Source organism: Ovis aries, chromosome 3 (assembly GCF_016772045.2).
Source record: "Ovis aries strain OAR_USU_Benz2616 breed Rambouillet chromosome 3, ARS-UI_Ramb_v3.0, whole genome shotgun sequence".
Classification (NCBI taxonomy): domain Eukaryota; kingdom Metazoa; phylum Chordata; class Mammalia; order Artiodactyla; family Bovidae; genus Ovis; species Ovis aries.
The window spans coordinates 106,008,121-106,031,199 of NC_056056.1; the positions used below are offsets into that span (position 1 = coordinate 106,008,121).

General features: G+C 47.2%; 2 protein-coding genes across 14 annotated transcripts in view; one reads left to right on the plus strand and one right to left on the minus strand.

Annotated features, from left to right (window-relative positions):
- ANAPC1 (anaphase promoting complex subunit 1) overlaps positions 1-9,021 on the minus strand; it is a 95,040-nt gene extending 86,019 nt beyond the window's left edge. For 6 of the 12 annotated variants that reach the window (XM_060412431.1, XM_060412429.1, XM_060412426.1 and 3 more), the window contains exons 1-6: positions 8,974-9,021; positions 6,292-6,528; positions 5,218-5,379; positions 1,178-1,229; positions 862-962; positions 204-286 (exon numbers count right to left, since the gene is read on the minus strand). In XM_060412431.1, coding sequence (XP_060268414.1) covers positions 204-286; positions 862-962; positions 1,178-1,229; positions 5,218-5,379; positions 6,292-6,504 — 611 coding nt within the window. In that variant the 5' untranslated portion in view covers positions 6,505-6,528; positions 8,974-9,021. Of the gene's footprint in view, positions 1-203; positions 287-861; positions 963-1,177; positions 1,230-5,217; positions 5,380-6,291; positions 6,529-8,756 lie in introns of all 12 variants that reach the window. The other 6 variants (XM_060412428.1, XM_027967125.2, XM_060412432.1 and 3 more) reach the window with 1 other exon arrangement.
- Positions 9,022-18,738: 9,717 nt separating this feature from the next.
- The window catches only part of MERTK (MER proto-oncogene, tyrosine kinase), a 117,604-nt gene continuing 113,263 nt past the window's right edge, over positions 18,739-23,079 (plus strand). For both annotated transcript variants that reach the window (XM_015094533.3, XM_060412433.1), the window contains exon 1: positions 18,739-18,943. In XM_015094533.3, coding sequence (XP_014950019.2) covers positions 18,883-18,943 — 61 coding nt within the window. In that variant the 5' untranslated portion in view covers positions 18,739-18,882. The remainder of the gene's footprint in view (positions 18,944-23,079) is intronic.

Below are 23,079 nucleotides of genomic sequence, written 5' to 3' on the forward strand. Positions count from 1 at the left end.
ACCTGGGGGCAAAAAGCTGAGATAATTAAGTGCCAAGAGAGAAGTGCCAATAGAACTCCTAAGTGTACACTGATGAGGTGAGAGAAACGGCACCTATCTGCACTGCCAGCACGGAAACTAGCATCACCCCAAACTTTTGGGTGAGCAATTTTACCTAAGAACAGGCAGAAAAAGCCCAAGGAATCATATTCTGATCTGCATACCTGGGTGGGCCTGGAGGAACCTCACACGAAGAGCTGCTTCGTTCAAACAGCAATCCATACTTGGTGGGCCAAACATTTGCAACCTATTTGATAAAAGGGTAAGGAAAAACAGAAGTAAAAGAAACGACTCTTTATAACATGTTTTTATGAAACAATATAGAACATTAGATTTTTCTTCTAATATAAGAGCTTTGCAGACTAACAATCTATAATTCTAACAAGGATATCTAAGAGAAAATCAAATATAAGGAAGAGAAGTTTGATCTAATATTCCCACCAGTGGCTAATATCAGTACTAAAATGTGATTATAGTGTAACGACTGCATCAGGGCATGAAAAAAGACGATGAGAAACAGGAAAAAAACTAATACTGCTCAAGCGGTTGAGTAGAACCAAAGTGATTTCTTACATATGTCACTTAAGCAGAAAACAAAAGAAATTCCCAAAAAAGATTTCACAATTCTCTTCACTAGGTCATTTACTTTTTAGGCAAAGGATGGAAATGGCAAGCAATTACAGCTGCTAAAATTTAGCTGTTTTATTTCAGTAGAAATAACATTTGTGATTATATGATGTGAGAGTAGTAGTACTTCTGAAATCAATTAATTCAAGAATAATCTCCAATAAAACACAAAAAGATTGAAACACTCAGACTTACCTGAAAAGGCAAAGAAGCTATGTAATCCTTTCCTTCTATGGTATGCATGTTGATACATGAGCTTTGCAATATACATATGCATTTTTCCACTTCATCACTACCTGAAAAGGGAGTACAAGATAACATGCATTTTTTTCCAAAACAGATTCCCAAATACAAGCTACAATTTCAATAGCACAAATTCTTTAATGAACAACATAAAAATGCTCAAGTTAAGCCACTATTATATTAGTGGCCACTTATTTTGACTGAAAAAAAAAAATAAGATAAACATTTGGAATCATAAGATCAAATAAAATTTCAAAAAGAAACTTACTGTAGTCCTTATCAGACTTATCCTGTGATATAATGAAGTCACACCACAATGCCTAAAATCAAAACAAAATGCTTACTTAAGAAAATGGTATCTAAATAATAACTTATGAATTAATAATATCTAAAAGTGTCACATACATAACTGTCCCACCTTATCAGCTCAACACATACATATGGGAATAAGGAAAAATTAGATAAAATTAGACTAGTGATAACTATTTTCAGATAAACTATGTCTACTAGTAAGTTTTACGAAGAGAAAAGGGAAGACAAAAATCAACAAACCTACTAGATAGAAGCTTTGAAGCAGAAGTGAATTCAAATAGAGATTCAACCTATAGTAAACCCTGTATCCTATACAAAGCTAAAGATTACTGTAAAAGCTGAAAACTGCCAAGCTGTCTCATAATCTCCAGACTGACCTAATGATCTCATCACTCTCTGACACACCTAGAAATCCCTCCTCAAACGTTCATTTTAAAAATATACGTATGTGTGTGTACGTATATACCAGGAAAACTTTTAAAAACCATTAACCTTTAACTGGCATGCTTGACAATCACATTGAAATTATCTAAAGAACGCTGGACTGGAAGAAACACAAGCTGGAATCAAGATTGCTGGGAGAAATATCAATAACCTCAGATATGCAGATGACACCACCCTTATGGCAGAAAGTGAAGAACTAAAGAGCCTCCTGATGAAAGTGAAAGAGGAGAGTGAAAAAGTTGACTTAAGGCTCAACATTCAGAAAATGAAGATCATGGCATCTGGTCCCATCACTTCACGGGAAATAGATGGGGAAACGGTGGAAACAGGGTCAGACTTTATTCTGGGGGGCTCCAAAATCACTGCAGATGGTGACTGCAAGCCATGAAATTAAAAGACACTTACTCCTTGGAAGAAAAGTTATGACCAACCTAGATAGCATATTCAAAAGCAGAGACATTACTTTGCCAACAAAGGTCCATCTAGTCAAGGCTATGTTTTTTCCTGTGGTCATGTATGGATGTGAGAGTTGGACTGTGAAGAAGGCTGAGCACTGAAGAATTGATGCTTTTGAACTGTGGTGTTGGAGAAGACTCTTCAGAGTCCCTTGGACTGCAAGGAGATTCAACCAGTCCATCCTAAAGGAGATCAGTCTTGGGTGTTCACTGGAAGGACTGATGCTGAAACTGAAACTCCAGTACTTTGGCCACCTCATGAGAAGAGCTGACTCATTGGAAAAGACTCTCATGCTGGGAGGGATTGGGGGCAGGAGGAGAAGGGGACGACTGAGGATGAAATGGCTGGATGGCATCACGGACTCGATGGATGTGAATCTGAGTGAACTCAGAGATGGTGATGGACAGGGAGGCCTGGCGTGCTGCGATTCATGAGGTCGCAAAGAGTTGGACACGACTGAACTGTGTCTTGATATATAAAGCGCCTTTCTTGTAAGTAGAATACAATTGGATATTGTTTAACTGCTGCCTTTTAATTAGGGCAGATAAACATGTATGGTAGATAAGTCATGTATGAATGTGAGAGATCACTGGCTTCAACACTCCTATACAGAAATGCTTTCACACATCATCTAAAATTTGGGAATAATTCACTTTATCCTTCCTAATAAATTGTTGTAAGAGTACAATACTCATCATAAAATAGTTAACGGGGAAATAAAGCAGTGATAAGTGATATTTCAGTGTTTACAAATGAGGAACTTCACATGAATAAAAAGACTCTAAAACCTTCTGTCAATAGGCTAACAATTAATTCAACCATCGAAAATGCTTTCATTTTGCCCCCAACTTGATCCTGTAATCTTTCAATAAGAAAAGCTGAAACGGTACAGTGAACATCTGTCTCACCTAAATCTGACGGTTACTACTAACCTTTTGCGTATCTGTTCATGTGTGCATTCCTATACATGAGGATGTGGGAAGCAGGGAGGTGCTGTTTGAAAATTGCACACATCATCACTTCACCCCTAAACCCGTCCTCATGTATTTCCACCTCATCATCTATTTCCTAAAACTGAAGACGTATTCCTATTAAACCTACAGGCTTAACCTATAAACCATCATACCACTTGAGGAAAAAATGCAATTTTCTACTAGCACCTGATATTTCAGATTTTCTCAAGAATGTCTTTTTTTTTAATATAAATGTATTTCTTTTAATTTGAGGCTAATTACTTCTTAGCACTGTGCCCCCATCCTGAACCCCCTCCCACCGCCCTCCCCCTTCCCATACTTAACACTGTAGCAGGTCTGCCACACACTGGCACGGGTTCGCCACGGGTGTGCCTGTGCCCCCATCCTGACCCCTCCCACCGCCCCCCATCCCATACTTCTTAACAGTGTAGCGGGTCTGCCACACACTGGCACAGGTCCGCCATGGGTGTGCCTGTGCCCCCATCCTGACCCCTCCCACCGCCCCCCATCCCATACTTCTTAACAGTGTAGCGGGTCTGCCACACACTGGCACGGGTCCGCCACGGGTGTGCCTGTGCCCCCATCCTGAACCCCCTCCCACCGCCCTCCCCATCCCATACTTAACACTGTAGCGGGTCTGCCACACACTGGCACGGGTCCGCCACGGGTGTGCCTGTGCCCCCATCCTGACCCCTCCCACCGCCCCCCATCCCATACTTCTTAACACTGTAGCGGGTCTGCCACACACTGGCACGGGTCCGCCACGGGTATGCCTGTGTCCCCATCCTGAACCCCCTCCCACCGCCCTCCCCAGCCCGTCCCTCAGGGCCGTCCTAGTGCTCCGGCCCCAGCTGGTTCTCAGACCAAGACTCAAAGTTCATTTAACGACTTTCAAAAAATACTGCATTTGGTGATGTCCTTTTAGTCTCTTCTAACCTAGAACAGCCCCCATCTTTCTTTCCTGCTCCTTGACTAACTTTTTAAAGAGGCCAGAATGTAGACTGTTCCATATTCTGAATTCATACAATTGTTTTCTTGTAGTGTTTTTTTTTCCTTCTATTTTTAATTATGGAAAATTTCAAATACAAAGTAAACAGAATAACATAATGAATACTCATTAGCCAATAATTATTAACCTCTGGCCATTCTTGTTCCATCTATACCTCCAACCCATGCCTCATCTCACGATACTTTAAAAATTTACCCTCTAGTCCCCATACTTTCTATAACTGGAAGGTTGAACTAGATGCTCACATTATATAATCTGGGGAAGAAAACTGAGAGGATGACAACATACACTGCATTGTAGCTGGAGTATAGTATGCCTTTGTCCCACTATTAATGATGGCAAAGAATCACCTGGTAGAAATGGAGACCAATAGATATCTCTAAAATAGAGATACATCTGCTTCTTTATATTAGCAAGTAATCCAGAGTGATACCCTGGTGCACAGTAATGTCTTTTCATCCAAGAGTGTTACTATTCATTAATAATCCTTTTCTGAATCAATCACTACACTGGAGGTTACAAAATGATGATTTTTTTTAACTCTATCCTTCCATTTTTATTAGCTGGCACTCTTCCACAAATAAGGGAGATAAACTGCATGTCTTCCTAAAAAGGAAGGGCAAACACTTAATTCCTTCTCTTTAATTACCAATTATCAGAACAGACATAGGTGTAATATCTAACTGCAATGAGAGCAAGTAGGTTTTTCTCTCTCTGATTATCACTAGGAAGTACGTATTACTGAATACCTGCAATCAATTATAATCATTGTGTGTTAAAGTAGTCTTTGTACCCTCAATGTCTTAGAAATTTTTGGAGAATAATGAATCTTATCACTCAAGAACAGTGTTTAGAGACTCATTAAGCGGACAAGTTCAGTCGCTCAGTCGTGTCTGACTCTGCGCCCCCATGGACTGAAGCACACGAGAAAGGACAGTGGAAAACTGACTGGCAGAGGGTAGTGTAAAAGGGAGTGATGGTATAGAAAACAAAGGGAGCTTCACACCCAGCTGCTGGGACCACGGTACTGTTTCCATTATTTCTGTTAAATTTTAGGACAAACATTGTTTTTAAGTGATAAATAATCGAATGCTAAAATTCAAATCAACTCACCTGTTGAACAGGACTGTCAACTGTAAACGCTTTATAAACAGCCAGTGCCTGGCTTTTACTTCCTTTGCTCCAGATAACCATGTTTCCAGCCATGTAGAGCTCCTCATCGTAATCCACTTCTTCTCCAATTTCACTGACACCTTTCCTTAACTGCCAGCTCTCCTTAAAAGTTAACACATGCGAGACATGTTTAAGCACTTTTTCAATAGGGGCAAGATTTACTAATTAAATCAAATAACTATCCAGATACAAGTCTCCTCCTGTCTCTTTGCCTGTGGAGTAAGACACAATCCAAGCCCAACTTTCAGAAACTCGGCGCCACTGATTAACAAAGTGGGCTGTCTGGGTTTGTGCGTTATGTATCTCACAGGATGTCATACTATCGTGTCATGCGTCCAAAACACAAGCATGCCTGCAGATCCCAAAGTGAAACCAGCATGCTGGGGGAAACTGAAAAGGTATATCAAGTACAGGGAGAAGTGACGGAGACGGGCAGTGAGGTGCGCGTGGGAATCACTGGGGGAGTTCATCCACAGGGCAGATCTCCCTGCTTCACAGCTACATTCAACTTCTGTCCCTGGGCATTAAAATTAACCGGGAGAAAGAAAGGTTTAGATCGCTAACTACAAAGACTTCCCTCTCCCTGAGATTGTGGTACCCAAGTGGAATAAGGTGGGAAGACTGATTTTCTGAGACGCTAACATCTCATTCCCCTATTTAAGAACTAGGGCAAACATGTAAGTTTTTTCTGCAGCAAGGACCATTTCTAACTCTACCATCTAATCAAACAACATGATATCTGGTCCCCACATACTAAGTGAAAAGAAAGAGGTTTAGACTGGACCACAATCATAATACTTACTATAAAACCATGAGTAACATGTCTAAATAAATGGTTATGGCACCATAATACAATGAAGTCATTATTTTAGTCTTGACTGAAATTACCAAATCTTAACCACTACCCTAGAAATACCATTATACTCCTTTCTCAGTGGCAGGTAGTCTTAAATTACAAGTAGATCGCAACATTCTATGTTTCAAAAATATTATGGGAAAGAAACTTAATGGAACCTTCTGTTTCTCATGGATGGTGACCTCCTGAAGGGATCCCACTAGGCCAGCAGCACCGTCAGAAGACCATAACTCGGAGGCCGGCTGAAGCTGGCGAAGCTGGAGGTTCAGAGCATTAGGGTGATGCTTGCAGTGGTCTCGACCAAAAGGAACAAATTCCTGCAAATCCCCGGCTGCAATCATTGTTGCCCTTTCTTCATAGAAGTTCGACATGGGTTCCAAATATCAACATTATTTCTGTATGAATTCAAACACATTGTAGTCAGCTTCTGGAGTCCAAACCAGAATAAAATGTCATAAAAGTTTACAGAAGAGCAATTAATCCTTAGATGAGTGTCAAATAATCCTACTGTAAGTGTACAGGTCGTTCCAGACCTGCCTCTCAGGTGATCAGTCATTGGCACATTTTAGTTGGGCCCACAGAAGGTTAGCGCTGAAGGCCACCACCAGGCTGAAGTGAGCACTATGTCCTACAACACCTTTCCCGTGTTTCACACTACACACTAGCTTTTCCACATTTCACACATGAAGCATTCAGACAAGTTGCACTTTATAGTCCCATGACTATAACACAACACTATAACATTCTTAACATTAAAGGTCATTTCTGTTCATTTCCGCTGAAACCTAATTTGAAAAACACACTTCAAGGATCACTGGCATGTTGGAATGAAACAAACCAAAAACCCAAAACCTCATATTACTTCTAATTCATCGTAAGTTGAACTACTCCTTTCAGCTGACCAATCCACAAGTGAAAGTGAAAGTCACTCAGTCGGGTTCGACTCTTTGTGACCCACAGACTATAAAGTCCATGGAATTCTCCAAGCCAAAATACTGGAGTAGGTAGCCATTCCCTTCTCCAGGGGATCTTCTCAACCCAGGGACTGAACCCAGGTCTCTTGTACTGCAGGTGGATTCTTTCCAGTGTGAGCCACCAGGGAAGCCTGATCAATCCACAAAAGACCTACTAAACTGTCAAATGTCACCAATAGTTATGACACCCCAGGCGACCAGAACATATAACTACAATCAATTCCAATTTGAGGGCCAAACAAAGGAAACCAAGGCATGAAGAACTCTGGCCATGGGACAGCCATACTTGTAGCAAATTTACGAGTCTTAGTTTTTAATTAATACAATCTATTTAGAGTACAGCTCATCACTATGAACATGTGGATGAGCTGTGGGTGGAAACATGCTCCTTTACTTCCAAAACATTTCTACATACAGTAAGGGACAGCCAGTAAGATTCACTGTATGATATCACAGTAGATAAGGTAGATGCCAGTTTTCTCTCCACGTCAATACCTATCCTAAAAACGGATTTTGTGGCATGTCTAAGCTGAAATCCTCAAACACATATATCAAAACCAACATTTAACCATAGTACCATAAACAGTGTTTGGAACAGCACTCACAATTAAAAGTTTAACTATATTTGACATATCTCTCATCCCATCTGAGGTCTTTTTGGCATCAATAGGGGTTTTTTTTCCTGCACTATCTCAAAGCCCCTGTAATTCTTATGCAGCTCTTCCAGGGTCAAAGTTATTTTGCTGTGAGTTAAATGCTATTCCTGACACAACTGTACGTCATAATCAAAACACTTATCTTTCTCCACTAAAATTCAGAACTGAGAAGACTTGCACTGGGGATATAACTGAAATAGTACCTTATAAAACTTACAAGAAAACAACAAAATTCATTTGGTCTTCCTATCAACAGAATAACAAACAGTAAAGAACTGACTGGAGAGTTTATCCTACTTCAGTTGTGCCATTTTGGAACGTTATTCTATTAAAACTTAGAAAACTACAAAACTATTAATTATAGAGTTATTTTCACAGTACAATATTTTTGTACTATTTACGAGAACATATTTAATACTTTTGCAATCTCCTCAATTTTTTACGTGTTTTTACTTATCAGGGGGCAACATAAAGAGCTACAGATGAAAGTACTGTATTAAACTGATACGCTATAAATCAAGATATCAGCCTTGCTTAATAGCAACAAAAACTACCCTGCCAGAAGTAACCACAAAGCTGCTTCAAGAGTAAATTCGACTAAATCCAAGTGCTCACACAAGGCAACTTGAGCCTCTGCAAAAAAGCAGAGCTTTCCCGGCCCCTCTAGAGTCAGGAGAATCCATCAGGCTAAGAGCTTGAGCCTCAGAACTTCGTTTAAGAGGGGCAAGGGGCCGACCTAGAAGTTGAGACCCCCATGGAAGCTGAGACCCCTTTCGCGCTGAGCTCAGGAAAGAAGCCGGCGCGGAGCCTAACAGGGAGATGCTCCCCGGAAAGCCCAGCCCGCAAACTGGGGTCCCCATGGCTCCAGCGCGCGCTCCGGGCCCGTCCCGGGCTCCCAGCCCTCCCGATCGGCGAGCGGGTAGGCCGGGGGCCGAGTGTCAGGACTAGGGGATACGCGACGAGCCACCAGGCGCGGCGGGCCCGGGACCACACCTGTGTGACTCGGGACGCGTCAGGCGCGGCGAGCCCCGGCTGCTCCCGGAGGCGAGGGGACCGACAGGGCCCACGAGTAGCGGCGGGGACGGTCACGGTGACTCCTCGGCCGCTGCAGCTTCTCATTCCCTCTCCCTCCCCTGTTCCGGAGGAAGGCTGGGCAGCAGCTGAGGACACGACTGCTCACAACAGCAAGGCGTGCGGGAGAACCTCTCACCCGAGACGTTCAAACGGTCGCGTCCATCTTGACTTTCCCGTCGTGCCTGGCGCCGGGGTGGGGCTTCGGCGGGAGCGCGGCGGGCCCGCGGCTGAAGCGCCTGCGCAGTTGCGGGAAGGAGGCTCTGGGCTGAAGTTGCTGGGCTCTTGGAGCTTCTTTTCCCGAAGGCTCTGTGGGCGAAGAATCCGCCTACAATGCAGGAAACACAGGAGAGACGGGGGCGATCCCTGGCTCGGGAAGATCCCTGGAGAAGGAAATGGCAACCCACCCCAGTATTCTTGCCTGGAAAGTCTATGGACAGAGGACGCTGGCAGGCTCCAGTCCATGGGGTCGCAGAGTCGGATGCGACTGAAGGAGTAAGCAAGGGCGCCTTCTGTAGCGCAGCCGCCGTGACCCAAAGCAAGACTACCTCTGCTGGGGTCTGTGCTGGAATGCGACCTTCCTGGTGTCCAGGTCGCCACGTCGTGTCAGTATGAACCTGACCTGCCTCCTGACTATGAACAACATTTTCTGGCCAGTTTCCCTCTCCTCTCCTGACCCCCGAGTGCGAGGTATATGCCTCCAGGCTTGAGGAAGGGTGGGGAATCTACTGGTTTTTCCCTCTACCAGTGCCCTTTAACCTTTCCGACGTCTGAACCCTTTGAAAAGTTGATGAAAATTATGGTGGTTCTGCAATTCATGGGGTCTCAAAGAGTCGGACACGACTGAGCGACTGAACTGAACTGATGGTTGTTCAAGCATTCAGTCTATCCAACTCTTTGCGACCCCACGGACTGCAGCATGCCCCGCTTCCCTATCCGTCACCATCTCCTGGAGCTTGCTCAAACTCATGTCCATTGAGTCGGTGATGCCATCCAACCATTTCCTCCTCGGTTATCCCCTTCTCCAGAGGTCCTCAGTGAAAACATTGCTCCCAATATCTGAGCTCCACAGAACTTCAGCAAGCGATTCGTAGGCCCAAGTTAAAAACTTCTGCTTCACCCCTTCCTCCCTGTCTGTGGAATCAACTGTAGAATATCAGGCTTGTGAAAACAACAACGTTTTTGAGCTGTAATCTCACTGTGTGGCGTTGCTAGATTTAAAGGACTAATAGGCCTAAGAAGTTAAGTCAATCCCTCTGTCGTGTCTAACTCTTTGCGACCCCGCGGACTGTAGCCCACCAGGCTTCTCCGTCCATGGGATTCTTCAGGCAAGAATACTAGAGTGGGTTGCCATTTCCTTCTCCAGGGGATCTTCCTGACCCAGGGATTGAACCCAGGTCTCCCGCATTGCAGGCAGAGGCTTTAACCTCTGAGCCACCAGGGAAGCCCCAATAGGCCTGAGAAGTAAAGTTCAAATACTTTATGCAGAAATATAAAGTTGCCTGAAACTTCTGTGTCTTCACTAAAATTCTCTACTTAGAGTCTCCAGACACACCTCAACCTTGGGGCCTTGGTATATTGGTTCATTCTCATCTCTTTATTTGAAATGTCGACCTTTAGAGTTTAGTTCAAATGCCTTTTTTCAGAAGGCTTTACTCCAACAGGAAGTCTCTGAGTGCCACCATCTCCTGTTGGCCCACCTCAACCACCACTGTGGCCTGGTGCTACGTGAGCCCTATTTCCACCAGCCCTGTGGCCCCCGACACCAGTCACAAGGCCTTCTGCCCTGGCTTCGCTGTGTCATCAGGCCAAAGTCACACTCCCTGGGGCACTGGATTCTCCTGCCACTGCCAGACTTGGAGGAAGTGCCTCCTCACAAGGTGTGTGAGCTGTCTTCTGAAGGGGCTAAAGACATAAACCCGAAAGTGCAGAGAGCAAATTTAGCGTGTCACCGCTGGTCACTCAGTCATGTCCAAGTCTTTGCAACCCCATAGGCTGTATTCCGCCACACTCCTCTGTCCTTGGGATTTCCCAGGCAAGAACACTGGAGCGGGTAGCCATTCCCTTCTCCAAGGGATCTTCCCCACCCAGGGACGGAACCCAGGTCTCCTGCACAGCAGGCAGATTCTTCACCGTCTGAGCCACCAGAGAGCAAATCTTGATCAGCAGAAAGAAGGCAGGTGGGAACCACAGAAGTGGACGCCCTCCTTTTCCCTGTGCCAGCCTATTCTACAGCATGGCCTCTCTGCACAGCCTGCCAGGAGACGTCCTGTGGCCAAGCAGGCACGCCTGCCAAGCAGTCAGCTGAGTTTTTGGCAGTGGCCAGTGCAGGGCTTCTTATCCGTCCCTGCTCCATTTTCCCTGCCTTTATTCTCTCTCTCCTGGGTTAAAGCATCAGCAGTCATCACATTTGCCTCCAGCTCTAGTGTTTAGGGAACACATTTCACAAAGAGTGTCCTATGCTGCTTATTGTCCAGTCTATGAATACAGTCACTGAAAGGATTCACCCAGCTCTTCCCCCTGAGTGTTCCCTGGTCTGCTTGTAAATTCTCCTCAAGATTCCTCTCCATGGCCTCAACCTATGATGTTTTCTCAGGACTAGAGTTTCCTAAAACACAGGACTTTCCATTTAATTCAAGGAACGGTGCCTTTAAAAAAAAAAAAATTAGTTCTTTGAAGGATTTTTGTTTGTTTGCCGCACCACATAGCATGCAGGATCTTAGTTCCCTGACCAGGGATGAACCCATGCCCCCCAACAGTGAAAGTCTTAACCACTGGACTGCCCGCGGAGTCTCTAGAGGGACATCTTTAAAAAGCACCGTCCCTTTTCTGAGTCTGACCATTTTACTTCCAGTATGGGTGGCTCATTGCTGTTTTTGTCGTTGTTGTTGTTTTGCCTATGGAGTGAATTTTCATGGCAAAGAGTTCCCGAAATCACGAGAGGAAATACTTTTATTCCACCATTGTGTTCACAACACCGAATGGTAACTTTTCCTTGTGCCGTTTTGCAATGACTATGGAAGCCGTTGTTCCGGGAGGGCCTGGAATTAACCTGAGCTATTCTGCTAAAGTTTCTTCATGGCCCTGGCTCCTGGTCAGGGCATGAAGCCTACTGACTAGTAATGTTGATTTGTGGGATCGAAGAGGTTCAGGGAGATTTGTACGAGCTTGTCAGTGCTGTTTATTGAAAACAGTGAGATACAAGGACCTACTATCCAACACAAGGAACTATATCCAATATCTTCTAATGACCTATAACGGAAAAGAATCTGAAAAAGAATACATGTGCGTGGTTTGTGTATAACTGAATCACTGTGCAGTACATTTGAAACTAACACAACATTGTATATCAACTATAATTTTAAAAAAATTTTAAATAAGGAACAAAACAATAAACAGTGAGTTACAGGATTTGCACATGGTCTCAGTGAGACCCCAGGGCTTCCCTGGTGGCTAGGATGGTAGAGTCTGCCTGCAGTGCGGGGGACCTGGGTTCAATCCCTGGGTTGGAAGATCCCCTGGAGAAGGAAATGGCAACCCACCCCAGTATTCTTGCCTGGAAAATCTCGTGGGTGGAGGAGCCTGGCAGGCTATATAGTCCGTGGGGTGGCAGAGTCGCAGGCGACTGAGCGAACATGTCCATCCATCGGTGTGACCCCTAGAGGGCGCTGCTGTTGAAGCCAGTTATGCCTTGGGAGTATGCCTAGGCGACCTGGGGCATGGAAAAATCCTCAGCTGAACTTCTCTTTGGGGCTCCCTGGTTCCGAGGTGTGCCCAGTGGTTCCTGATCCAAGAGATGGAGTGCATCTGGCCACACGTCTTCCAGAAAGGGTGGACAAAGGATCCTGTGCCTGGCCTCTCTGGAATCCTTACGGTAAAACAACCATTAACTGTGATGCCTGTTAATTTACTGCTGTTGTGGTATGGTGTCCTGTCTCTGTAACAAACTGTAGGAGCTGGAGCTGGTGAGTCTTTTTAGCGACTGCATTCCTGTTTAACTGCCACGTAGTCATACCAGTGCGCTTATGTTCAATGCAACATTCCAAATGCATTGCTTCACCTGAAGCATGGTCCCCCAAGAACTTTACACCCGTGCCCCAGCATGCTGCTCAGTACACTGACTGGAGGATCTTCATGCACCATCTACATTGCCCAAGAAACTACCCAAGACTGGTGCTTCCCCTAAGATGTGGGGTGTTCTGAGTGGACCTTCTCACAGGCACCATGTCAGTTCCCCGGCAAACTTCAACAACTTGGCCCTTATATGTATTTCCAACATGTTGCTCAACACACGACATGGCGGAGAAGAAGTCAAGGGGCTTAGCCTCTGTCATGCTGCAATGTCATTTATGTATTAAATGTACTGAAACCACCAAGAATTATGGCAGGGCTGGCATGAAGGCAGCGCCAATGATGCAAATGCTGTAATCTTCAAGGAACAAGAGGAGAGACCCAGGGGTCTGTAGTGACCTCAGCAGCCAGGTCTGATGATATGAGACTCAAATCCTGAGACTCTGGAAAGAAGGGCAGAGAATGGTCTTCAGGCATCAAGGAGAACCCCACCTCTAGGCTCAGGGGTAGGAGGGATGCGAGTGCAGAAGGCAGGTTCAGCAAAGAAAAGCCAGGGTGCTGTGATGGGAGGACCATGGACTGGCTGCTGGGCAAGTGAGAACCAACGTGGCCCTTGACTGGCATTCGGGTCAGTGAGACTGGGGCTTCCTGATGGAGGGAACGTGCATTAGCTCAGCAGCACACTCGAGGCGCTGGTCTTATGCCTTGATGCGGCACACGCTCAGTAGATTTGTGTGGAATCATGAGTGAATGAATGGCTCTCTGGCACCGAAACTAGTTTGAGACTGCTTCTCGGCACATCATCATTCACAGAGCATGGTTCCAGCGAGCCAGATCCCTCGGTACTGGGCGGTCTCCGCTGTGTTAAAGTGAATGGCAGGAGACTAGCTTGAACTGGGGGTCCATGTAGCAGACTGGAGGCAGGAGTGGAAAGTCAAATACAGGCCCCGTTTGGGGACAAGGCTGAGGGGTTGAGGGAGGTGTCTGTGTAAGTGGGCCGGCCAGAGGGAGGGTGTGGCTTTAGAGTAGGGCCACTGATCCAGCAAGTCCACTCCTGGGCATAGACCCAGACAAAAGGCAATTCAAAATGATATATGCACTCCTGTGTTCATTGAAGCACTGTTCGCAACAGCCAAGACACAGAAAACCTAAATGTTCACCGACAGATGAATGGCTAGAGAAGCTGTGGTACATATATACACTGGAACATGACTCAGTTCTTCAAAAGAATGAAACAACGCCATCTGAGGAACACGGATGGGCCTAGAGACGACCACGCTACATGGAGCAAGTTGGAAAGAGAAAGACAAACAATGTGATTCCACTTATAGGTGGAATCTAAAACAGGACCCAAGCGAACATACCTACGAACAGAAACAAACTCACAGAGCGGACTTAGCGCTGCCAAGGAGGGGTTAGTGTGGGGAAGGGAAGGATTGGGAGTTTGGGATTAACAGATACAAACTACTGTATATAGGAGATATAAACAACAGGGTCCTACTGTATAGCCCATATTGAGCTACATTCAATATCCTGTGATAAACTATAATGGAAAAGGATGTGAAAGAGGATATATATGTGCAGATCTGAGTCACTTTACAGCAAAAATGAACACAGTGTTGCGAATCAACTATATTTTAATAAACGAAAAAATAGATTAGGGCCGTTGATGACTGACTCTTTACATCCTTCGTGTGTCGTTTGGCCTGTTCCCCTGAGGACCTCAGCTGTTAGTCCTGTACCGTGTCGCTGATATCCTGAACATGCTTGATGACTAGACTGTATTCACAGTGCCGCTTGATGTAAGACACAGCCCTTCTACGCTTGACTCAGCGGGGGCTGTCTTCCCCAGCCCCCGGATGAACACTGCTATGGGCCATTGACATGCTCTCTTTTTCTTACATAATAAAAGTAGGGGCTCCACCTTGTAATGTGCAGAGTCCCATCAGATATAGGAGAGAGTGTGGACACTGGAGTATGAGCTCCAGGTTGGTGTCATCCTGCTAAAGTTGCACAGATGTAGCCTTTTGGGCTACATTCTATAAGGATGAAAATAGCTGTATAATATGGGATCTATTTTTTAAAAAACTAACATTTCCCATCACATATCTTTATAATTAGGACATTAGCATTCAATAACATTCAGAGGCATGGCAAGTATAAAATTAAAACGGTAGAATCAGAGCTTCCCTGGTGGCCCAGTGGTAAAGATACAGTGCCCCCACTGCCACGGGGAAGGCGATGGCACCCCACTCCAGTGCTCTTGCCTGGAAAATTCCATGGATGGAGGAGCCTGGTGGGCTGCAGTCCATGGGGTCAGGAAGAGTCGGACATGACTGAACGACTTCACTTTCACTTTTCGCTTTCATGCATTGGAGAAGGAAATGGCAACCTACTCCAGCGTTCTTGCCTGGAGAATCCCAGGGATGGCGGAGCCTGGTGGGCTGCCGTCTATGAGATCACACAGAGTCGGACACGACTGACACGACTTAGCAGCAGCAGCTCCCCCTGCAGGGGGTATGAGCTCAGTCTGCTTGGGGAACTAAGATCCTGCGTGCCACATGGCACAGCAAAAAAATTAGAAAAAAAAAATACGATAGTCAGTAACCTACATTTTAGCTAGTGTTGATGTCTGTGGATGTCTGTCTGTTTTCAAACAATGCTCTAACTCCTCTGACACTTCCATCATCAAGAGGTGGGGGTTATGGCTCTTTTCCAGGAGGGTGGGGTTGTGACTGTATCCACCATCCACCAAGACAGTCTGGCTTAGTGGAGTCAGGTGACCTCTGAGGCTAGGTTTTGAAAGGCCATGCAGCTTCCATCTTGGTCACTGGAAGGAATGGTCACTCTTGGAGCCTAGAATTTCCTTGTAGGACTTCCAACTACACCCAGGTCATCTTGGGGAAGCCTCATTTAGGTGGTCTGGTCTGCAGCCCTGGACCTTAGAGTCATCGCAGTTTAAGTACCTGCTATGTGAGGATCAGGGATTGACCAACTTCTGTAAAGGGCCAGATCACATGGCCTTGTGGCCTCTGATCTCTGTCGCAGCTATCTGACTCTGCTGTGACAGCACGGGAGCAGCCGTGAACAACACACACTGCATGGCTGTGTTCCAATAATCCTGATTTGCAAACACAGGCAAGAGGCCCACCAGCTATAGTTTGCTGATCCCTGTTCCAGATGCTTCTAGTCCACAGTCATTGAACACAATATTTCAGCAGAGATGGAAGAGGTAAGACAACCCATCTTCTTTGTGCCCTGTCTAAATCTCCGACCCACACAATCTGTGAATCTAACACAGCAGCTGTGGTTTACCCATGCTGTGTCTGGGGTGGTATATCACACAGGAATAGATAACTAGACAGTTTTATACTAGGTAAGCCTACTCATCAACAGTGTATTAAAAAGCAGAGTCATCACTCGGCCAACAAAGGTCCATATAGTCAGAGCTATGGTTTTTCCAGGAGTCATGTATAAATGTGAGAGTTGGACCAGGAAGAAGGCTGAGCGCCAAAGAATTGATGTTTTCAAATTGTAGTGCTGGAGAAGACTCTTGAGAGTCCCTTGGACTGTAAGGAGATGAAACCCGTCCATCCTAAAGGAAATCAACCCTGAATATTCATTGGAATGATGGATGCCGAAGCTGAAGCTGTAATAGCTTAACCACCTGATGTGAGGAGCCAACTCACTGGAAAAAGACCCTGACGCTAAGAAAGACTGAAGGCAAGAGGAGAAGAGGGTAGCAGAGGATGAGATGGTTGGATGGCATCACCAACTCAATGGACGTAAGTTTGAGCAAATCACGTGAGATAGTGAAGGACAGGGAAGTCTGCAGTCCACAGGGTTGCAAAGAGTTGGACATGGCTTAGCGACTGAACAACAACAGAAGCCTCATCAAGAATGTGAGGCATAGCAAAGACTTGAAGGAGGAGAATTAACCAAGAGGGTGTGAGTCTATCGAAGAGCATTCCAAGCAGAGGAAACAGTTGGTGCAAAACCCTGGGATGGAAGAGAGTCTGGTGTATATGAGCAGCAGCAAGGACACCGCAGGAGAACAGGGCTCTGCTGACACACCCTGGCGACCCTGCACATGTCCATGTAGGTGTGCAGGTGAGGCTTGACTCCAGTTCTACCCAGATCTTGGGAAACTGTCCCGCGATTCCTCCCGGGGCAGGGGGAGGTGAGGCTGGTGAGCAGCCATCGGAGGCGTTTTCTTCTCCTTATCTCACAGCACACCTGTCTCTCTTCCTTCTCCAGACTTTCAGCTGGGCACGTGAGTTTCCACTCCCACCCCCCCACCATGCCCCCTTCCCCGCACCCAACAACACAGCAGCAGTCACCTGTGAAAATCAATGAAACTGCTCGGCTGTACTTTAGAGTTGGCTGCTCATCATGGGAGCTACCCACTGCTCATGTCCACCCCTCTGGCTGGGTGTCATCCTATGGGACTAGGGATGCCAGTGGCTGACATCATGCTGATTTTGCTGTCAGTTAAGTAACAATGGATCTAAATCCACTGGGCTGGTTGCCTCCTTATAGCCAAATCTAGCCCACTTGACCAGCCTGACTGGGGTCAGGGACTCTGGACCAGAAAGCAGCATGAACGGAAGTGGAGTAAGGAGATGAGGTCGGAGAGGAGAGGGGACCAGGTCATGTATTCCCCTGTAGGCCACAAGGCAGGACTCTGGCTTTCATGCAGAGAGAAAGCAGGAATCACTGTCCGGTTTCGAGCAGAGGAATGGCATTATTGATTCATGTTGTCAAAGGATCACATGAAAATACATTAATTCTAAAGATGTGGCCTTAAACATAGTATTGTGCATGTGTGTGCATGCATGCTGAGTTGCTTCAGGCACGTCGGAGTCTGTGTGACCCTACGTGACCCCGCGGATTGGAGCCTGCCAGGCTTCTCTGTCCATGGGGATTCTCCAGGCAAGAATACAACCCATACAAGGGCGTGGGTTGCCATGCCCTCCCCAGGAGATCTTCCCCACCCAGGGATCGAACTCATGTCTCTTACCTCTCCTGCACTGGCACCACCGGTATGTGTGCGTATCTATATATAAAATGTCAAGTTATCCTTTCAGTTATTAGTACAAGTGGCTGACACTTCTTTCACGGTTAACTTTCTCTGCGACTGCCCTCTTGGCCCCTCCACACTTTAATCGCTGGGGGGTGGGGGTGGGAGGCCTCTTCCCACTTCGTAGGTGTTTATCTCCCTCCACGAGTCCTCTCTTGGACTCCACAAGGGGGCACAGCAAAACGCTCTTCCCTTCCCGGGAGGCGGTGAGCTCCGAGACTCCAGGACTGCCCCACACCTTCGGCCCGGGGAAGGCGCTCGGCTGGGGGCGCCGCCAAGGTGGCCTCGGCTTCTTGGCGCGTTGCTGCCTGCGTTTTCTGTCTGCTGAGCCGGGATTGCGGGACTGCCTCAGCCTCCAAGCCGCAGGCACCTTGTCTTAAGTCGCTGGCAGCCTCGGGCACCCTACGCTCCTCCCCAACTTACTCTCTGTCCCTCCTACCTGCACTTGTCGGTCGTCTGGATCCCCGGGAGGCCCGGGCACTTTCTCCTCCCCAGACCTCCAGTTACCCCTCCCCTTTACGGTCCTCACCTCCCTCCCCCCGCTTTCAGCCCCCGCCGCCCTCCCGCAAGCCCAGGCTCAACCCCACCCCGCGGCCCGCCCCTCTCCGCCCCTTGGGTCCAGCCCCCCTTCCACCCACTCCGCCGCCCGCCTCTCCCCGCTGCCTTCCCGCCCCCTCCCCTCCCGGACTGGCTGGGTCGGCCCAGGCTCGGCCCCTCGCCCGCCCCGCTCCGGCTCTCGGCGCCTTCGACCGCGGCTCCGCTCTGCGCCTTCGGAGCGGGTTGCCCGGGTCTCCGGGAGTGGGCTGTTTCTGCGCGCGCTAGGCCGGCGACGCGGCAGGTTCCGGACGTCCATCTGTCCGTCGGTCCAAAGAGACTGTTCAGACCCGCAATCTCGGGATGGGGCGGGCTATGCTGCTGTTCCTGCCGTGGCTCTTCCTCTCCGCGCTCTGGACACGAGGTGAGTGCAAGGGGCCGGGGGTTCGGGGCCGGGGGTTCGCGCCCGGGAGCTCCGGGGAGGGAGCGCGCCGATCGGGGCGCACCCGGCTGCTGGCGAGTTTGCAGACCCCTCCCCGCGCCCCAGAGGTGCCAGGTGCCGAGGTGCAGGGCTCCCGCGTACCCACCGTCCTGGCATCCTGGCTGGGCAGTGGGTGCGCGTCCCCGCGGAGCCGGGAGGGGTGGGCGCCCGGGGCCCACAGTGACCGCGGAGAGGGAAACCGAGCTCGGCCGGTTGCGCTGCAAGTCCTAAAGTTTTCGGCGGAGGGAAATGCGCTGGAAGTGGCTGTGTGGCTGGACCCCAGTTGCTGGCGGGAGTTCTAGGAGCCGCAGGCAGACCCCATCTCCACTCTGGGCGACTGGAGACCCGCAGGCTGCGAGAGTTGAGGTCGCAGTCCCGGTGCAGCGATGCACCAAGGCCAAAGCGCGACCGGAAGGACTAGTCGGCTGCCCCCCACCCCGGGCCTTCAGGGACTGCTTTAGCAGCGAAGCCCTGTGAGTGGGTGGGGGGCCAGAAAAAGAGCACGCGCTCTTTTCACCCCTATTATTGCTGAACAGGATCTAACGCGCTTGGTCAGCGTCTAGGCGTATTACCTCTGCGCTGCTGCTGCTAAGTCGCTTCAGTCGTGTCCTACTCTGTGCGACCCCATGGCCTGCAGCCTACCAGGCTCCTCCGTCCACGGGATTTTCCAGGCAAGAGTACTGGAGTGGGGTGCCCTTGCCTTCTCCGTCTGCACTGCTAGGCATTCCAATATAAGATACTGGATTGGTAAGTAGAGGCACAGGAAGGCAGGTTTCATGGTTCCATTCTGTATCCGCAGCTTGTTTGGAGGGTCAGTGATTAACGAATGGGCTAGAAGTTTAACCTCTGAAGTACTTCTTACGGAAGCTGGAAGAAACTTAACCAGGCTTTATGCTGAATAAACACACATCAAGCATTTTTCCTTAGCTTAAAGATTTAGCTTTTATATAAACCTATTGTGGTCAAAGGTGTTTTTGAAGAGTACCTGGAAACTTCAATTATACTTAAGCAGTTTACTTCAGAATTTTTCCTGTGAGAATTTCATTGGAAAGCTCAGTTGCTCAAATGAGAAATTCTTAAGCAGCTGAACCCTCTTGTTACATGTTAAATTACACATACAATTTATAATTTGAGGCAATGTAGCAATTTGAAGCAAACATCCAGAGAGTAAACCAAGCAAAGAATGAAAACAATTCTATTCTTTACCCCAACCACCCACCCCCCACCAAACCCTCAGAAATTCCTCAGCATTTCTGCTAGATCCGTTTTTCATAATCTGTTATATTTTGCTACCAGGGAAGGCTGGCCATAAATAGTCTTGGATGTAGTAAATGTGGTGAAAATTATGGGAAAAGTAACAGAAGCAGTAGTTTTGGGGAAGATGTTTTTTTAATGGAGTTTTTCTTTTTCTCCTTTTTTTTAAGCATTAATAATAATAAACCTTCTGTAGCTGATAATTACTTTAAGCAGATAATCATAAAAGTCTGTTAAAATCCACCCAACTGGAAGAATGAAAAGTTTCTCCAGTTTTTCTTCTCCTACCTTTTCTTTTTTATCTTGAATTGACCTGTGAGATGTCTGACTGTTTCATTTTGTGAAAAGTTCAAAGAATGGGATTCTCACTGGCTGAATGAGAGCAGACCTCTTGGCTCAGATGGTAAAGAATTTGCCCACAGTGTGGGAGAGCTAGGTTCGATCCCCTGGGTCAGGACGATCCCCTGGAGAAGGGAATGGCTATCCATTCCAGTATTCTTGCCTGAAGAGTTCCACGGACAGAGGAGCATGGCGGGCTGCAGTCCATGTGGCTGCAAAGAGTCGGACATGATGGAGTAACTAACACTTTCTCACACTCAAGGGTGCTGAAAATGGAAATTGGATTTCTTGTCTAGTTTTAAGGTTTTCATATTGCATGTTGTGGCTCTAAGTGGTTTACTCACCAGACAGCAGAGCCAGGAGAGACAGGGTGTGAATGTGTGCATAGACTCTACACTGTAGAGGAGTGGATAATTACAATTTACACAGCACTTTAACCCTGAAATCTTCCCTACTCCTTACCCCCACCCCATACCCACAAACACCCTTGCACAAAGATAAACACAGAGAACTGAAACTGCTGAACCAGGGGCATTTCTGGGCTCTCCAGTCCTTTCTGTTCCGTCTCTGATGGGGGTGCCAGTGAGCAACAAATCAGCAAAGGGTAGCTCTAGAGGCCCAGGGGAAGCTGGAGGATGAAAATACAGAAGTGGATCTTGCTATGATTTATGGTGGTACCGATGAACCTATTTGCAGGGCAGCAGTGGAGACAGAGACACAGAGCAGACTTATGGCCCAGGGCTAAGGGGAGGACCGAGAGGAAGAGAGGCATGGAGAGAGGAGCATGGCAGCACACACACTGCCACATGTAAAGGAGAGCCGGTGGGAATTTGCTCTATGACTCAGGCAGCTCAAACTGGGGCTCTGTGACAACCTAGAGGCGTGGGATGGGGTGGGAGGGAGGGAGGTTCAAGAGGGAGTGGGGATGTGTATATCTGTGGCTAATTCATGTTGATGTATGGCAAAAATCAAACCAATATTGTAAAGCAACTATCCTTCAATTTAAAATAAGTTTTAAAAAATGCAGACGTGGATAAAAGTGAAGGCATTGCAAGGACCTAACCAGTGATGAGGCTGTGCTTGCCTCTTAATGCAACCCTTAGAACTAATTGGGCTTTTGTTCTTTTAATCTCACTTTTTTTTTTCTTTTCCATTACTTATTTGGCTTCATCAAGTCTTAGTTGCGGCATTCAGGATCTTTGTTGCATCACGCAGGATCTTTCGTTGTAGCATATGGACTCTCTAGTTGGGGTCCAGGGTTAGTTGCTGGGAGGCCTGTGGGATCTTAGTTAACCGACCAGGGATCAAACCCAAGTCCCCTGCATTGCAAGGTGGATACCACTGGACCAGCAGGGAAGTCCTTAATTGGGTTTTAAAACTCTTCAGTGTTGCGGTTTCTCTCCCAAACTGAAGCTGGCACCGTATTCCAATATACTGTAAACATTATCCCAGAAAGAACTTTAAGCTGTCTAGTGGCTCATGGGCTTTGTATCAACGGACTCAAATGCTTTGGGAAAGGAAGCAGGTCACATTTCAAAAATAAGTGACTTTTCAAAAGTTATTCTGATCTGGTTCCTTAGAGTGGTGATTCTGTGTGTGTGTGTGTGTGTGTGTGTGTGTGTGTGTGTGTACGTGTACGCTCAGTCGCTCAGCCGTGTCTGACTCTGCAACCACATGGACTGAAGCTCGTCAGGCTCCTCTGTCCACGGAATTTTCCAGGCAAGAATACTGGAGTGGGTTGCCATTTCTTTCTCCAGGGGATCTTTGACACGGGAATTGAACCTGAATTTCTTACTCCGGCAGGCGGATTCTTTACCACTGAGCTACCAGGGAAGCCAACGTGATGAACAGAACACTATTATTTTTCAAAATGATAACTATTGTTTCAATCAAAAATAACTTCCAAGTAATCCTAGGAGCAGGTTGCCAGTCAGAGTTGGTTAAAAACAGTGCCAGTGAACTGATAATACACCACCAGGTAGAGAGGCTGAGCCTTGCTTTAAACGGGTTCCCCCACCTGGAAATGAATACATGCCAACCCGCCACTTTCTGCGTAGTGGCCAGAATGAGACTTTGAGGTTGAATTGGACTGGGTGGCCTCCCTTTCGGCACCAAGGCTGGCAAGGGCTGGGGTCCTACCTCTCCTCTTTGACTCATTTTCAGTTTCAGTTCTTGCCGCTCCAGCCGCAAAGGTCTTTTTGGCTCTTTTTTTGTGGAAGTTCCCTCTGGCTAAAATCTTCCCCAAGGTGTCTACAGGCTAACTCAGTTGCTCTCCTGAAGAGGCCTTCCCTCACTGCCACCTCTGCCATACTCACACACACACTCTATTAAATAACTCTACCGCTGTCTGATGGGTTCCTCTCTGTTTTCCAAGCAGGGTGCTCATTTCAGGTGCTCAGTATCTGCTGTTGTTGACTCGCTAAGTCATATCCTAGTCTTTTTTGCCCCATGGATTGTAGCACGCCAGGCTTCTCTGTCCATGGGAT